The sequence below is a fragment of the Chiloscyllium punctatum genome, chromosome 39, assembly GCF_047496795.1.
Source record: "Chiloscyllium punctatum isolate Juve2018m chromosome 39, sChiPun1.3, whole genome shotgun sequence".
Taxonomy (NCBI): Eukaryota; Metazoa; Chordata; class Chondrichthyes; order Orectolobiformes; family Hemiscylliidae; genus Chiloscyllium; species Chiloscyllium punctatum.
The window spans coordinates 47,216,766-47,235,636 of NC_092777.1; the positions used below are offsets into that span (position 1 = coordinate 47,216,766).

The 18,871-nt window shown below is 37.9% G+C and overlaps 1 protein-coding gene across 6 annotated transcripts in view; it reads left to right on the top strand.

Moving 5' to 3' along the window:
• Positions 1-17,340, top strand: part of LOC140464028 (archaemetzincin-2) — a 32,053-nt gene extending 14,713 nt beyond the window's left edge. For all 6 annotated transcript variants that reach the window (XM_072558647.1, XM_072558649.1, XM_072558645.1 and 3 more), the window contains exons 4-7: positions 217-345; positions 2,156-2,319; positions 6,570-6,746; positions 15,025-17,340. In XM_072558647.1, coding sequence (XP_072414748.1) covers positions 217-345; positions 2,156-2,319; positions 6,570-6,746; positions 15,025-15,162 — 608 coding nt within the window. In that variant the 3' untranslated portion in view covers positions 15,163-17,340. The remainder of the gene's footprint in view (positions 1-216; positions 346-2,155; positions 2,320-6,569; positions 6,747-15,024) is intronic.
• Positions 17,341-18,871: the final 1,531 nt, after the last annotated feature.

Genomic DNA, 18,871 nt, shown 5'->3' on the forward strand with positions numbered 1-18,871 from the left:
TGGAAATATTTCATTCCACATTTCTACACTGCCCCTTTGTGGCTGGAAGTTTGTAGCATTTTGTTGGAGAAATAACTGAAGATTTGTTAGTGTAATTTGAACATTTGTTTTCAATGGATAAGGATGTGCACAAGTTTCTGGTTGTAGAGTATCTAGTTTTGAGTAGTGTTAGTAATGTGTATTTTTAAGTTTGTCATTAGAATTGTTTTCATTTAGGTAGTATTCTTAAGTACCTGCAGAAGAAAAAACCCAAAGATGCTTTCTGTATTGTTGGAATTACAATGATTGATCTTTATCCTGAAGAATCCTGGAATTTTGTGTTTGGACAGGCATCTCTTACAGAAGGTAAATAAATAAGTGTATGCATTTATTTCCCATGTCCCGTTTGTTTTCATTTGAATTTAAATATCTTTAGTAACGTTTGTACTTTCCTGATGAGAGGCTTATTTGCAAAATTATCAATTTTATGTACGTTACAACTTATCCAAACCTCTCAACATTTACAGTAATTGTATATGGTTTAATTTCTCATCTTGACCCTTGTTCTGTGTTCCTCTGAACAAGTCAGGACAGAGCAGAACAAAGTAACTAAAGTGCTATTAATGAAGAACTCACTTGTGGGGGAATCATTATTCTATTTAACAGATTATTAATCACTTTCGCCTGCAGTACTATCTTTAATTTTGGTCTCCTTATTGAAGGAAGAACATAGATCACATAGAGGGGATATGGCAAAGTTTTCCAAAACTAGAGTCGAGGATGAGAGAACTGTCCTTTGAGGAGAGGTTGGGTAGATTAGGCCTTTATTCCGCAGAATTTGGAAGAAGTACATGCTTGACAGGTTGGTTACTGGGAAAATAGATGCAAGTTTCTTTCACCTGCAAGCTCCCCTCTGAGCCACACACCCTGAGTTGGAACGAGATCATAGTTCCTTCACTGGCCTGGTGTCAAATTCTTGGGACGCCCTCCATAAAAGCATGTGGGTGTACCGATACAAGATGGGTTACTGGGGTTCATGAATGCAGTTTCTCACCAACTTGGAAAGGACAATTAAGGATAGATAATAAGTGCTGGCCGAATCAATGATGCTCACATCCTGTGAATGAATTTTAAAAAAGCATTTTCATGGTTGGGAATTGCAAACAGTCACTAATAGCTGAACTTTGAGACTGAGATGAGAAGAAATCTCTTCACTCCGGGTTATGAATCTTTGGAGTTCTCGATGAAAACAGTGGTTGCTCAGTCATTGAGTGGAGTCTGAGGTGAAAAACTTTTCATATCAGAGACTCAAGGGATATGTGGGGTAATGTAGAAAGGTGGAGTTAATTTAGTTGATACTCCATGATTCTGATTAAGGTGGAGTTCATTGACTTACTATAGCTCCTTTTTCTTATTGAAAGTCTTGATAGAAACAGCTGATTTACCAATTTACAAAGTAATTAGAACTGTGTTTTATTCATTGAAGCTAGCTTGAGAGTTGCATCAAATATCGAGCTATTACAGGCTCAGACTGGAGGGAGGAGAGTTCTGTTGAAAAAGTTAGACTTATGTAAATCTATCTGTGCCCTTGTAAAGGATGGTAGTGCTTTTCTTGTTATTTTCTTGGATATTGCTAATAAATCCATGGATACTGGGAAAATAGATGCAAGTTCCCCTCCAAGCCACACATCCTGACTTGGAACTAGATCACAGTTCCTGGTATTAAAATCACTGGCCTGGTGTTAAAATCCTGGGACCCACTCTACAGATGACTACTTCCACAGATGTCTAATTATCATGAATATTGTTTGTCTCAGTTGTATGTGGTTCTGTCTTGATTAGGTGAAACATTTGTGGACTTTTGCATCACTTTCGATGACATTGGAAAGTGAACCAAATTCTGTCCAGTAATTGTAATCCAGTTTCTGTTCACTGCAGCTGGGAATCGTGATAGTTTTCATATTTTGTGGAAAATGTATACATTTTATTTAATACTCTGAGTGTTTTTCAATTCTTAAATGGTTTGGAAATAAAAAACAACTTATTGATTGATATAATGAAATATTAACGTATTTTTGCTAAAATAGATTTTGAGTTAGTTAATTGAAGATGTTATTTCAATTTGCTTCTACAGGTCAGGAGAGAGAAAAGTACTGAATTTATGTATCTTTTATAGGAATGGGTGTTTTTAGCTTTGCTAGATACGATGATGACTTTTACAGCACAAACTATAAAGGAAAGCTGAAGAAAAAGAAACATCTGGCTCCTGACGATTATTCTGTCTTTGAAGGATACTACACACCACCTATTGCAAGCAAGTTGCTGCTGCGATCATGCAAGGTGGGTGTATTTGCAGAAAGGAAAATGCTGTGGTTGGAAACAGTTGATTTAAATAGTAGTAGAGTTGTATTTTTTCATGTCCATGGCACCTTGGTTCAATTACAAGCACCTTATCTCTGAATCAGACAGTTTAGATTGAAACTAGAGTGTAGGCCAATATGCCAGCAGCATGTGGCTAATTGGGAATCCTTAAATATTTTTGCTTAAGTAAAATCTGAGTAATAGACATCATCTGTGACCATGAATTTTGATAATCCCTTTCACGTATCATATGTACTTAAACATTTCTTGATTGTTTTGTGTTGTTTCTGAGCTACTGTTAAAGCTGGTCTTTCTGCCTGGAGAACTTCGTGCATCTTGCAAGTCAACATTCTCTGCATATTCTGGCAACAATGGTTAGAGGAAACCAACCAGTATAAGAGAGCAATTCCTATGGCATGGATGGAAGATGTGCAAAAATTATGGCCTGATGGTTCTTCTTTGTGGATGGCAGGAAGCCAATAGCCCTTACCAAATAGATTGCACTGAATACACAGAACCTTTTAAAAAGTTCTTCTCATTTACTGCTAAACATCACAGAAAACACTATGCCACTTTTGTACATTACATTGCATGGAGTAGACATTTAGTTACGTGCATGAAATCCCAAACTCCTTCTGGATTCCACCCTGGTGTACCTGCCTTAAGAAAAGTCTTTTCACTCAATTTTCATGGTATAATCAACAAACCTGTAGTAGCAAGGTACCCTTTGGTGACATCAACTCCTTAGTTTTTAGATGATACTGTATTGTAGAGAACATAGATTTAATATGTATTCAGTGCTCTATTTTCCTTCCTAATATCATGTGATTATTGCTGCTGGAGTTGCTGTCCTGTTGCTGTGACTACTTAGCTGGAGTGCATAACACCTGTTTCTTGGGTGTAACCAACTACAGAATATTTACACCCCACATTCCAGGGAAGATTCACAGGTAGTAAGCTGATGCTATCCATGCACTTGATATAAATTTCACTCTATTGATGTGTCCAATGAAATCAGTAATTTAGATAGAAGCATTTTCACATTTCAGCAGTAACATTTCACTGTTTAGTCTTTCTGGTTTTACTCTTTATCAGGTCACTTTCATTCTGGGATGATTTTCTGTTGTGCACTTGTCATCTTCAAAATGGTGATTGACAGCTCAGTGTGTAGCCTATGTTTTATTATTGTGCTATCTTTCATACCTCAGTAGTTTTCCTGCTAAACCCAGGTGTGTTCCCTGGTGAACATGTAGCCCATCACAGGGAAAGCAGGAAGAGGTATGATGGCATTAGGATCCCAGCCCAACAACATTTTTCAGGATGTTATGACCCAGCATGCTGCAGAACCTGTCCCTAACTGGCTGGAAAAATTCTGTGAGTGAGTATTTCTACTAATGGGAAGTACCAAAGGTAGAGACTGTCAATATATGATAGCCATCAAGAAGTCAAATACTGTGGCCTTATTCATTTGGTGTAGGTTGTTGGTTATCTTCCTGAAGCTCCCTGTATTTTATGAATGTTATTGATCACAGAGGATTTTTAGCTTTGATACTCGAGCAATATTTAATCATGCAGCTGTTGCATATATTTTCCTTTTTCTTTACGCCTGTTCTGCTTTTGGTGATGGCAGAGGTTTTGTGTTTTGTTTACTTTTACCTTTAATTGGACGCGAGACCTGATGATATCTTGATGACTCAGCTGCTTTTTGACTCTCCACTCACATGATCCACTGATTCTATTACATACTCACTGTTTAGCCAGTTCAGTTTACATATTAATTTTGTTTCCTGGGGTTTTGAAATACATTGAGCTTCTGTACTATTCAGAATCCTGTCTGAGACTTTTCCATATGGTCTTCAAATTGTCTGGGAAATCCTCTGCTGAGCACTGTTGTAGTTTTGTATTTACCAACATAAACTTACTAAGCTCACATCAGAACTAGTAAATTGGTGTAGATTCTATTTCTTGTTGCAGGTTTGCTTATTAGTCAGAATTGTTAAGTTCAACAATTACATTACAGGACAGTACGGCAGCACTCTCTAATACAACATGCTGCAAAATCATGTTTTCTCCATGTTGGTTACTTGCTAATTAGTATGTTCCTCTTAAAATCATATCATAACAGGGAATAACTGCTGTGAGTAAAAAGAATTTTTAAGGATAAGTTAAATAAGCATATGAGAGTGGAAGGAAGAATTAACTGGTTGTTAAGAAGGCACATGGTATGTTAGCTTTTATTGGTAGAGGGATTGAGTTTTGCAGCCACAAGGTCATGTTGCAGCTGTACAAAACTCTGGTGTGCACTTTGAGTATTGCGTACAGTTCTAGTCACCACATTATAGGAAGGATGTGGAAGCTTTGGAAAGGGTTCAGACGCGATTTACTAGGATGTTGCCTGGTATGAAGGGAAGGTCTTATGAAGAAAGGCTGAGGGAATTGAGGCTGTTTTCAGTAGAAAGAAGAAGGTTGAGAGGTAACTTAATTGAGACATCTAAGATAATCAGAGGGTTGGATTGGGTGGACAGTGAGAGCCTTTTTCCTCAGATAGTGATGGCTAGCATGAGGGGACATAGCTTTAAATTGAGGGATGATAGATATAGGATAGATGTCAGAAGTAGTTTCTTCACTCATAGTGTAGTAGGGACATGGAACGCCCTACCTGCAACAGTAGTCGACTCACCAACTTTAAGGGCATTTAAATGATCTTTGGATAAACATATGGATGAAAATGGAATAGTAGGATGAATAGGCTTGAGGTTGGTTCCACAGGTCAGCGCAACATCAAGGGCTGAAGCGCCTGTACTGCGCTGTAGTGTTCTATGTTCTAACTATGCTGATGCAACCAGAGAAGGAAGGACAAGAAATAGGTGCAGGAATGAAATTTTTGATGCTGTAAGTTCTGTGTACTTCAATGTAGGACGTTTTCTGCTGAAATTTCATTAGGATAGTGTTACAGTAGTAATTGTCAGTCATGGCATATTTCAGTTTAGATATTATCCCAGGCTTCATCTTCCTTTGAATGCAAAGGAGTATCAGTTCAGAGAAACACTTCCTGTGTTCATCTTTCAGCTAACAGTGCAGGAAATAGGTTATTATTTATCTGATAAGGCTTGAAAGACATTATTATGGGATGATAGACTACATGTTTGCCTAATAACAACAGTGGCTGTATTTCCAGAATAAATTAATTGGTGCTGTGAACTTCTGGAACATACATAGAAATATGAAGGATGCAAATAAATAGTTCTTTTTTGAAACATTTCTGATTGTAATCAAGACTTTGCAGGGAACCTTACCTGACTGTGATGCAACTGTGTCAAGAACCAGTGATTATATAAATACTAATATTTTGTGATGAAAGTGTTCACTTCTCTTTGATATGGTTCAACAAATGCCCTCTGATAACTCAACTCAGCGTTATGCTACATTGAGAATCTGCAGGCTATTTGATCGTAAGAGTTTTAACATACATCCCAAGTACTGCCAAGCAAGTAGGTCCATTTTTCTTAGAAATGCTGAAGCAAATTATAACATCCCTAACATAAGCTTAGCTGGGGTAATTCATATTGCTCAACTGTTTACTAAATAAATTCTCAATCATGCATCATTTGAAGAGCTTTTGTTTTCTTAACCAAATTGAAAGCTTGATTTAGTTACATGAAACTTCATGAAAGTGTTTGAGTTGAGCAAAGTTTGATAATTAGTTCTAGTTTTTTAAAATTCTATTCACATTCTTTTATCTATGTTTGGGTTAGCGTTATATCAAGGCTGAGGTGGACTTAAAAGGTTTTGTAGCAGTCTTCAAAGAGTATGGTAATTGTTCTGATGCCCTGATCGACATTTATCTTTCAACTGATGTAATGAAAAATAGATAAATTGATCATTTATTTCTTGTGTACTATTGAAATCTCTCTAACTATCCATTCTGAAGCATATTAAATTAAAAGGATGCAATCAATCCAATGGTATCACACAGATAACATTGGATCAGAAATATCATAGTCTTCATTATATTTTTAGAAACTAGAAAATGGCTTCAGAACTTTCTGTAAAAGTGGAAAGATATAGCTTTCAAAAAAACCCTGAAAATGTTCATTATTTTTCATATTTAACCATATCCTGGTTCAATTGAAAAACAAACCTTTTTAAAATTGGCTTTGATAAAATACCTTTCAGGTTGTTACATCACCTTCTTATTTTTCAATTCATAAATCTTGTTGTATTTTTAGACTTTAACGCATGAAATTGGACATATTTTCGGCATGCATCACTGCCAGTGGTTGCAATGTGTAATGCAAGGTTCTAACCATTTAGAGGAGTCTGATCGACGGCCAATTGATCTTTGCCCTATTTGCCTAAGAAAACTGCAGTACGCCATTAACTTTGACATTCAAGAGAGATATAAGGTAAAGTAAAAGTTCCTGATAGTTTTATGTTTCTCTGAATTATGGTAAGTTTGAAATAAGTTTTTTTCATTAATTATAATAGTTTAATTTTCACAAAAAAATAGTGCTTGCAGTAATTTTCTGCAAAATATTTCCTAATGGCTAGAGATTGAAAGTAAAGTTCTTTTGAGCTGACAGAACAAAAATGAAGTGATATTCATTGTGGCACAAGTCACAAAATATTTCTAAACATAAATTATGTCACCTCATGTGAATTGTATAACTATTCCATGTTGTACCAGCAGATTATGCAACAAAATTAATTCTTGCAATGAGAATCAAATTAGTAGAGTCACTTTCAAAATAAGTTATGCAAAACAAAGGTAAATAGTACTGTAATAAAAATAGAAGATGCTGTAAATCACCTGGTATCAAAACACTCCCATGGAGATAGAAAGAGTTTATGTTTCAAATCAAAGATGTTTCATCAGAGCTGGGAAAATTTAAAAATGCAATGGGGTATTAAGAAAGGAGTGGGTGAGACAAGGACAAAAGGGAAGTTCAATAATAGCGTGGAAGACAAGAAATTTGACAATAGCAGAGTTAGTCTTACAGGGTCAAAGGAAATGTTGATTGGGTGGGGAGAGAAATGACGAGACAAAAAATGTGCCTAGAGCAGGAGTGCTGAAAACAAAAGTAAGAGAAAAACTGAAACGCACAAACAAAAGAAAATAAAATACGGTATGAAATTGTTGAACTCAATGCATTTAGGAGGCTGTAAAGTGCCTACTTGAAAGATGTAGTGCATTTTGTTTAAACTTATGTTGAGCTTCGTGCAGTGGTGCAGCAAGCCAAAGATAGATGTCAGCATGAGAGCAAGGTTGAGAATTAAAATTCACACCATCAGCAGCTCAGTGCCAAGCTGTAGTTTGATCAGAGATAATTCATGAAGCAGCTATATAATCTACATTTGGCATTCCCTGTGTAGAAGAGAGTACACTTTGAACATTGAAAGAAGTGTGTGTCAGTTGCTGCTTCACCTGAAAGAATTGTTTGGGGCCATGGTCATTGAGGACAAGAGGAGATTATAGGAAAAGTATTACATCTCTTATGTTTGCATGGACAGAAACTGTGGGAAGAGGACATGTTTAGAGTTGGCTGTGGAGAGAACCAGTTTATCATGAAGGTGAAGATCCCATTGGAATTCTGTAAGGGCTGGGAAAAGAAAGATGTTTATGGAGGTGGGAGAAATGGTGAAAAATAATCTGTTGAACATAGAGCCTAATGGGTTGGAAGGTGAAGACAAGAGGAACCCTGGAAATTTCCACAGTGAGGGGAAAGAGATGAGTTAGAAGTGCAAGAAATGTTGAAGATACGTTGAGTGTCATATCCGTCCCTGTGGATGAAACCTCATCCACACCTCCGAACTGCTGGTGTGGAAGGTAGCATCATCAGAATAAATGCAATGGAGACTGGAGAATGAAATTGAGTCCTACAGGGTATAGGGCACGAAGGGCTGCAGTCAAGATAGCGCTGGAAGTCAGTGAGCTTATAATAATTATTAGTTCTGGGTTGTTGCTAGACGTGGAAACAGAAGTCAAGGAAGAGGAGGGAATAATTTGAAGAGGAGAATGTGAAACTGAGCAAAAACTGAAAACTGGAAGCAAAATATATGAAATTTTCCAACTTAGTTGGTTAAATAAGAGCAAAACAGATACATATTGTACTGAAGGGATGTAAACTACAGTGCCCTTTGGGTCAGGTCAATTATACAGATGGGAGTATTTGAATTTGGAAAGCCGTGCTTTATTAAATTGGAAGCATAGATTGAGTCTCCACAGATCATGAAGGGGCAGAAAGATGAGCAATCATTTGAATTACAGTGACTAGGTAAGACTAGAATTACGTTAGGGCAGTGTCATTGTGGTGCCGCACAATTGAATTGTTGGAGGAGCTTAGTGCGACAACCAGCATAAAGAAAGATCTTGTTTCAATTGAATAGCTGAGGAGAGATCTGATAAAGGTTTTCAAAGTTATGAGGAATGCGGATAATGTAAATAGAGTTTACATTATTTCAATCAGTTGGCAAACTGCAACTATAGGGACTATATTTAAAGTGTTCAAATGAATTAAAGAAAATATAGTATTTTTACTACCTGGAAGGCTTTTAGGGCATGGAAAACTTTAACATAAACAATGTGGAAATAAAATTAATACTAGCATTGAAGTGGAAGTGAATAAAGATTTTATATTTTTTAAAGAATATAGGAAGATAACCCCAGAGAATAGGGCTAGATTTTTTTTCAGAGCCATGCAGATATTATGGTTAAATTTATTTGCTTTCTGTACCATAAAATTATGAAAGTATGAAATAGGAGCAGAAATAGTCAATTCAGACCCCTGAATCTGCTCTGCAGTTTAATAAAATGATGATTAATAATCTGTTTGTATTAGCGATTTTTGGGAAGATTTGTAGCTCAGGTTGATGATAAGTAAGTAAGTTACTAACTTATAAACTAATCTGTTTGTATTCCAAATTCCACATCCCAGCTGCCCCTAAAAAGCATTAATTTCCAAGCCTAACAAAAACCAATCTACCTCTGCCTTAAAAATATTCAATGACCCTGCTATCACAACTTTCTCAGGCAGTAAGTTCCAAAGTTGCAAAAACTACTGAGAAAAGAATTTTCTCTTCATTTTTGCCTTTAAAGGGGACACCTAATTTTGAAACAGTGCTCCCTAGTTGTAGAAATTCATCAACTGCAGGAAATTCTGGGGTATTTTCTGTATTTAGGTAGATTTGTTTCTTTGTCTTTATGGCGAATTGTATTGAATCAGGACACTTTTATATATCATAAGAAATGTAACAAAAGTAGAAAATCAATTAGAGCAAAAATTACTAAAGTGTAATTATTGAAGAACTTGTAATAAAATAAAGTGTGAAATGAACAAGTTGATAATACCACCATCTCCCTTTAGTAGTCATAAAAAAGTCTGTTTTAATATTTTCTGATTTACCTTTATAATGCACTTTATTAAGAGTATTCTCTTGAATAAAAAGTACAGCAGCATATAAAAGACTGGAAAAAGACTAGAAACTGGTCAGACATCATCTGTGCAGAGGAGGACATTTCACTAGGTTATTCCGATTTTAGGTCATCTCGACTTGAGTCAATTATTTCTACTCCACTGATGCTGCCTGACCTGCTACATATTATTTTGTTTTATTTCAGACTTGCAGCACCGGCAATACTTTTGACTAAAAACAATACATTTTATCAGGAAATAAGATGCATTTGCAAATGGTCACTGTTAATAGCACAATATTTTATATGTAGGATGAGCACTGTAGACTAAGTTGGAACTTGAATCACCATCTCTTGGGCAAATGTTGATTGGGTTGTAGAATTATTTATTCTGTCTTCCTCCCATCAATCACCCTCTTGCGGAGAAAACTCAGCCAAAGTGAATGTCTAACTGCTTTTGAATGTCCTTTGAAATGAATCCCAGATTGCTTAACAAACATGCTAAGTGAATTGAGAGAATTTTCAAGTCTTGTTGAGGAAGTGAAACCGTTTGGTTTTGTCAGTTGATTTATTGCAGTGACCAGAAGGATTTTTCCAAGAACTTTGGCTTACTGAGAACTGGTGGAATAAAATTTAATGAGCTCTGTTAATACTAAGATATGTCTAAAATCACACAACACCAGGTTATTAGATTAGATTTCCTACAGTATGGAATCAGGCCCTTTGGCCCAACAAGTCCACACCGACCCTCTGAAGAGTAACCCACTCGGACCAATTCCCCTATCCTATATTTACCCCTGACTAATGCACCTAACACTATGGGCAATTTAGTAAGGCCAATTCACTTGACCTGCACATCTTTGGATTGTGGGAGGAAACCGGATCACCCGGAGGAAACCCACGCAGACACAGGGAGAACATGCAAGCTCCACACAGACAGTTGCCCTGGCCTGGAATCAAACCCAGGTCCATGGCACTGTGAGACAGCAGCGCTAACCACTGAGCCACCCCTGTTATAGTCCAACAGGTTTATTTGGAAGCACTAGCTTTCCTAGTGCTGCTCCTTTAACAGGTGGTTGTGGACTATAACTGGGTGTTGTGTGAATTTTAACTTTGTACACCCCAGTCTAACACTAGCACCTCCAAATCATGACTAAGATATGCCAACTTCGAACATGAGGAAATGCTGACTACTCAAAAACGACATGAGGTATACTTTTTTTTACCTTGAATATGCAGTTGGACAAGGTAGCTAATTCTACATTTCCAACATGTAGAATTAGCTTCCTGAATAATAGTGGAGGAGAGAGACTTAAAATGATTTAAGAAAGATGTGATCTATATGGATTTCAGTAAGGCGTTCAACGAGGTTCCCCATGGGAGACTGGTTAGCAAGGTTAGATCTCATGGAATACAGGGAGAACTAGCCATTTGGATACAGAACTGGCTCAAAGGCAGAAGACAGAGGGTGGTGGTGGTGGAGGATGGTTGTTTTTCAGACTGGCGGCCACAAGGATCGGTGTGGGGTCCACTACTTTTCGTCATTTATATTAGATTAGATTAGATTAGATTACTTACAGTGTGGAAACAGGCCCTTCGGCCCAACAAGTCCACACCGCCCCGCCGAAGCGTAACCCACCCATACCCCTACATCTACATTTACCCCTTACCTAACACTATGGGCAATTTAGCATGGCCAATTCACCTGGCCTGCACATCTTTGGACTGTGGGAGGAAACCGGAGCACCCGGAGGAAACCCACGCAGACACGGGGAGAATGTGCAAACTCCACACAGTCAGTCGCCTGAGGCGGGAATTGAACCCGGGTCTCAGGCGCTGTGAGGCAGCAGTGCTAACCACTGTGCCACCGTGCCGCCCAATATAAATGATTTGGATGTGAGCATAAGAGGTACAGTTAGTAAGTTTACAGATGACACCAAAATTGGAGGTGTAGTGGACAGCGAAGAAGGTTACCTCAGATTGCAACAGGATCTTGATCAAATGGGTCAATGGCCTGAGAATTGGCAGATAGAGTTTAATTCCTTGGAGTGCAGGTTCATAATTCCTTGAAAGTGGAGTTGCAGGTAGATAGGATAGTGACGGTGTTTGGTATGCTATCCTTTATTAGTCAGAGTATTGAGTACAGGATTTGGGAGGTCATGTTGTGGCTGTACAGGACATTGGTTAGGCTACTTTTCGAATATTGCGTGCAATTCTGGTCTCCTTCGTATCGGAAAGATGTTGTGAAACTTGAAAGGGTTCAGAAAAGATTTACAAGGATTTTGCCAGGGTTAGAGGATTTGAGCTATAGGGAGAGTTTGAATTGGCTAGGGCTGTTTTTCCTGGAGTGTCGGAGGCTGAGGGCTGACCTTATAGAAGTTTATAAAATCATATGGGGCATGGATAGGATAAATAGACAAAGTCTTTTCCCTAGGGTCGGGGAGTCCAGAACTAGAGGGCATAGATTTAGGGTGAGAGGGGAAAGATATAAAAGAGACCTAAGGGGCAACTTTTCCACGTAGAAAGTGGTATGTGTATGGAATGAGCTACCAGAGGAAGTGGTGAAGGTTAATATAATTGCAACATTTAAAAGACATCTGGATGGGCATATGAATAGGAAGGGTTTGGAGGGATATGGCAGGTGCTGGCAGGTGGGACTAGATTGGGTTGGGATATCTGCTGGGCATGGACTAGTTGGACAGAAGGGTCTGTTTCCATGCTGTACATCTCTATAACTCTAAATAATAATAAAATTATAATCTATAATTACCTTACATAGATCAAATTGAAAAGGTAATGTGGTATTCAGTCAAATGGATTTACAAGGATGTTGCTTGGTGTGGAGGGTTTGAGCAATAGGAAGAGACTAATTAGGGGCTTTTTTGGGGCTTTCTTCCTTGGGGTGTCGGAAGCTGAGGGCTGACTTTATAGAGATTTATAAAATCATGAGGGGCATGGATAGGGTGAACAGCCAAGTGTTTTTTCCAGGGTACGGGAGTCCAAAACTAAAGGGTTTATTGTGAGAGGGGAAAGATTTAGAAGGTACCTAAGGGGCAAATCTTTCATGCAGAGGCTCCTGTGTGTGTGGAATGAGCTGCCAGAAGAAGTGGTGAAGGCTGGTACAATTAAAAGATGAAAAAGTATCTGGATGGGTACATGAATAGAAAAGAGTTGGAGGGCAATGGGCCAAATACTGGCAAATGGGACTATGCTAATTCAGGATATCTGGTTGGCATGAGTTGGATGAGTTGGATCAAAGGGTCTGTTTCCATGCTGTACAACTCTATGACTGTATTGCAGAGGGTAAAAACATCCACAAAACTGTGGGGATGAAGCCACCTCGAAATGTTTCAACATTACCAACAAATTTGTATTGATTTTTGAGAAGATTTATAGCTCAGATTGAGGTTCAGTTTGTTCGCTGAGCTGGCAGGTTTATTTTCAGACATTTCATCACCATGCTAGGTAACATCATCAGTGAGCCTCCGGTGAAGTACTGGTGTTCTGTCCCACTTTCTATTTATGTGTCTTGGTCCTACCAGCTCCATGAACAAATTTACAACCAGATTTGTATTGATATTTGAAACAACTTGGTTGTGTAGGAAAGAGTTATTTAATGTTATGCTGCTCAAAAACTGAAATAATTCTCCAGTTTTTCTTTTGAAATAAGAGCTGCAGGGAAAAAAAAAAGACTTTTATGTTGGACACAATCAAGGTTATCAATTTGTGGCTGGACGACAATGCTCTGAAGTTGTTGTGCGATTCACCATGCTGAATTAGATATCCCAAAAGAGGGCATGCAGCACTCCACAAAAGTGAGAAGTGTGTGTCTCCATGTATAAATTTGATTGGTTGGCACATTTTCCAATTACTTTATAAAGTGGCTGTTATTGTCTGATCAAACTTCCTTTGTACACACACTTTGAGATCCAAGTCCTGAGTTTATTGGAAGGAGCTCAGGAATTGGTTCTCCACTCACCTTTTTGTTTTTGTGTGTGTGTATATACACTCACAGCACTTGATGCAGTACTCCCTGAACAACAGCTTCTAGATCACATTAACTGTTCCTTTGTCTCTTCAAAAATGCATTCCTTGAATTCGGAACCAAATTAAAGACCACTTCAGATCTTTTTCTTCAGCCATTTGTCAATCATATAAAAAAAAAGTAGCATTGTTAGAGCAGCCAGATGAAAAGATTTTTATATTTGTTTATTCATTCATGGAATGGTAAAGTTGTAATTTATTACTCATCATTAATCGGCCTTCAGAAGGTAGTTGTGAGGCATCACTTTGAAACACAATGTTGCTGTCCCGAAGCCACTGTTGTGAAGAAAGCAATTCAAAGCTTATTAAGAAATGGTGGTTTGTGATCAGAGCATTGAATTAGAAGTCCAGATCCAAGCTAATATTTTGGCATAGGTTCAAATCCCACAATGAAACTGTGAATTCAATTAATGAACCATGGTCACAAGGTTCAACATAAAAGTTAATTCGTTTAGTCACAAGTTGAAGTCAACAGACATAGCTGAGATGGCTAATGAGAACACGGAATTACAAGAGTGCTGTATCTTCATTATTATGGCAACATTTTTAAGTGCATGCTAGACCAATGATTTCCTTAGAACTCAATAAATGACCTACATAACTCATATATCACATTGCTGACCTTGAGGAATGATTCAGAGCTTCCAGTTCAGCATATCCTTGATAGGAACTATGTCTTGAGAAAATGCGTCGAAAAGAAATACTGATGGTGCTTGTAGTTTCAGAATTATACTTTCTGATGAGAATACCTGATATTAGAATGAGCCACATTGGTTTGTATCAATTGATGAACAATAATTTATTTTCTCTTTATTCTTTTATGGCACATGACATCACTTAAGGACAGTATTTGTTGTCCAGCTGAGTGGCTTGCAAGGCCAGCTCAGAGCTAAGATTCATGGCTATGAATATGAAATAATATGCAAGTCAGACCAGGTAGGGATATCACGTTTCCTTTCCTAATGGACATGAATGAACCAGTTGAGTTTTTATGGAAATCAATAATTGTCTCAGATTAATTTCCAGATTGATTAATTGAATTTAAATTTCACCAGTTGTCACGGTGCAATTTTGAACCAATAGCCTAAGATCATTAGTTTGGGCCTCCGCAATACTGATCCTGTGATTTTACCAGTGTACCACCATCATTCCCTGTCTGATGTTTAGTGACTAATTTTGATCAAACTATTCAAAAATGCATGTCTTAATCTCTGCTTTTTTATCTTTAGGCTATGCTGAGATGGATTGAGGACGATTCTGATCCTGAGTTTTTGGTTGGAACTGTGCTGGTATCTCATAAACCCATGGATGCATTCAAAGACTGGAAAGAATGGTTGCTACGGTGTCTGCAGGTTTTGGAGGAGTGAACTTTAATAAATGCAAGTTACTGATGGCACTGGTGAGGTGTGGGATACTTTTGAGCTCTTTAAAAGAAGTTTTCATTATTCATGAAGTCCAAGCTCTACTAAATCATTAATGATGTGACTAGATACTGAATAAAGAATATTGTATATGTTGTGCATGATCTTATAAATCTGCATCCGTGCTTTGTTACAGGAAGTCTCAGAAAATTTGGTGTACATTTTGATAAAAAAGCAAAGACATTTTTGACACAATTGTTGAAAATATGCTGTGGCTTATGTAAAATTCCTACTTAGGAAAATGAGTGAAGCATACTATTAGGTTGGAAACAGTGAGGACTGCAGATGTGGAAAGTCAGAGTTGATAAAGTGTGGAGCTGGAAAAAACACAGCAGGTTTAGCAGCATTAGAGGATTAGATTCCCTACAGCATGGAAACAGGCTCTTCGGCCCAACAAGTCCAAACCTACCCTCCGAAGATCAATCCACCCATTCCCATTCCCCTACCCAATATTTACCCCTGACTAATGCACCTAACACTATGGGTAATTTAGCATGGCCAATTCCCATGAATTGGAAACCATGAGTCCTGATGAAAGGTGCTGTCCAGAAACATCTATCCCCAGCTCCTCTAATGCTGCTTGACTTGCTGTGCTTTTTCCAGCTCCACACTTTATCGAAGCTTGTCATTAGAGTAAAACTTGTTTCAATTAGGAGGTTTTGCACTTTTGTGCATAGATTATGTATGTGCACAGCTAATGCTGAGTGGTTGAGAAAACCAATGAGTAGGCATAGCACTTACTTAATACATTGATCTTTCAGACTGAGTTACTAAAGTAGTATTATGTTTTTGCTCATCAAAACTGTTGAATGGAGTGGCACATGGCATCAATTTAAAGTTGAGATTATATTGATATTTAGAATTTTGTTTTCTGGGTTTTTGCAGTATGTATGACATTAGGAAAGAGGAAGTATTTTAGCTTTCTGGATTGCTTTGGTTTACTTGTAATTAGCTGCATTTAGTTTATCCTTCCTAACATGTAAACAAGCAGATTCACAACAGGATTTAAAGCTGGACCGATTACCTAGAAAGTCGACTATGCAATTTCTTCTAAGCACTACACGGCCTCCTAACTTTCTAAATAGTGGCAAGGAATTACATATAGTAAGTCCAAATAAAAAGTATGTTACCCTCCCTGCAAGCAAGCTTTAGGTATTTTACACCTGCAAATAAGGATCCTACTGTTAGCTTGAGGACTCTACAAGAAGATTGATTTTCTTTTCCCCCTAAGGCACTTGGTGTCATTGTGGGAAACTAACCCAACAGAATCCCAGTGGGAGAGAAAAAGGTGAAGTGACTTATCTCTGAATGTCTGAATCTCTGACCAAACTCTTGTTTCAAGCCTGCTTGACCATGGCCGAAAATTAGGCGTTCCAGATCTTATTGTGTTTTATGAGCACATAAGTGAGTGTGAAATATGTTTTGGGATTTTCACTGTTAATCTTCGCAAGATAATTCTTTTCAAAGATTTGTCATGAACTTTGGTTGCAAAATTTTCTGCTGTTTGCAATTATTATTTTAGTAATGTAATGTGATTATTTCTCTTTATTCGGAGATAAATAAATGTTGCAAGTAAGGGTCATAGTTCTAGTGCTTGTGGAACTACATCTAGACTATTTTCAAAAATATACTTTCTTACCAAAACCTTGTAAAATTACATTCAGCAACAGCTTAAATTAAGTATTATCACAAGCAAAAAAATTCAATTACTTTTCATGCATCGTATAACACTGAGTGCTTCCATACAATGACAGTGACCTGTTATATTACAAGATGCATTCCATGACAAGAATGCTGCCTGAGTGATACTAATTTAGATGGCAATACACTTCAATATTTTGATGGAAAATCATCTTTGCTTGCTCCACAATGCTAGGGTGGTACTGCCAGTCATTGCCAACGTTGTTGTAGCCCTGAATGTTGTAAGTGCCTGGCTCATTTCAAGCTGCACAGGGACTTTTAAATATTATTAGTCAAGTTAGTATTCAAATGTATCAAACAGGTACAAAGACCAGTTTTAATATTTTTTGGACTGTGGACTGAAAATTGGATAAGATGGTGCTTTAAACTGAGGAAACTCTAAGATGATGTTTACAGTTTTTAAAATAAATGATTGGAACACAACATGAGTTGTATTTACAATGTTGCCTAATTCAAGCAGTATGGGAAATTGTATGTTCATGCCAATCCTGCCCAGAGCCAGGCATTTGATCGGCTTTCAATTGAGACCAGTTGTGAGCTCAGTGTAGTAACAATCACTTGGTTACTGGGAAAGTGGCCACATCCCTGTGTGTGGACAATACAAGAAACCTGTGAAGAGAAAGCATCCCTCTTGTGTCTTTCTCTCTCTCTGTCTGTCTTTTTCTCTCTCTCGGTCGGTCTCGCTGGCTCGCTATCTCTCTGTCTGTCTCTCGCTTGCTCTCCCAGTCGAGCTCTTGTAGCTGGCTACCCTTGCTCATCTTTCTCTGTAAGTTGTTCTCTATGCATATCCCCTATTGAAAGGGAAAAGGGGAAAACCACTTCAGAGGCACTGAAGAAACTAATCTTTAGCCAATTAATACAAGACTGAGAATCGCTGTATCTGTGACCTGGCAACATTAGTGAATCAGAAGAAGTTGAAAGAAAGCCAAAAGAAAACAACCGATCAACATCTATGATGTGACACATTACTGGAATCATTCTTCTGAAAGTTTTCTGTATCCTTTCTAAATGCTTAACTTGTAGCTTATCTTGCTTAAAGTGTGGTGCTGTTATTAGACTCAATATCCAAACCAAAATGAAACTAGTCCTTTACAAAGCCTCATTGTAATTTCTTTGCTTTTGTATCTTATGCCTCTGCTTATAAATTCCAGGATGTCATATGCCTTTTTAATTGCTTTCTAAACTTCCATTATAATCTTTAACAATTTGCACATGTACAATGTACAAGTCTCTGTCTTGCAGATCCTTTAGAATTATATTCTTTCTTTTGCCCCTGCGTATTCACTCTATCAAGATGTATTACTTAAGACATTTTGCATTAAATTTCATCTGTGATGTGTCCACTCAGTGTAGCAAATGATCCTCTTGAAGTTTATCACTGTCCTTTTCGGTGTTACAGTACTACTTTTGTGAAATCTGCAAATTTTGAATCGTGTCTTCTGCGCCCAAGTCTACGTCATTTATATACCAAGAAAGTCTTTTGTACTGAAATTCTGAGATCTATGTTTCCTCTAATTTCTCCAGCCGCTGCTCAGACCTCAGTGCACCGTACAGCCTGTGGCTGGAGAAATCAGAAGTGAATGCACACCATGCCAATCGTGTATCAATCATCGGCACATCTGTGCAATTGCACAGCTTAAAGGGGATGTTGCTGGAGATCCTCAAATGCAGTTCACATAAAGACCCATTCACCACTAATTCTTCCTGTTAATCAACTAACTTTGTATCAATGCTGACCTTAGGACCATCTGGGTCATGAGAAGTGTCCAAGTGCAGGAAGTATCACCAGCTGTACAAGCTTGAGCAGCAGTTAGAGTCATTGAGGTGCATTTGTAAGTCAGAGAACTACATAGATAGTACTTTCACAGAGGTCACACCATGAGTTAGGGACTTATAAAGCTGTTCATGAGAAATAGATATGCCATGCAGGAGTCCCCAGGCTCACTGGTGAGGT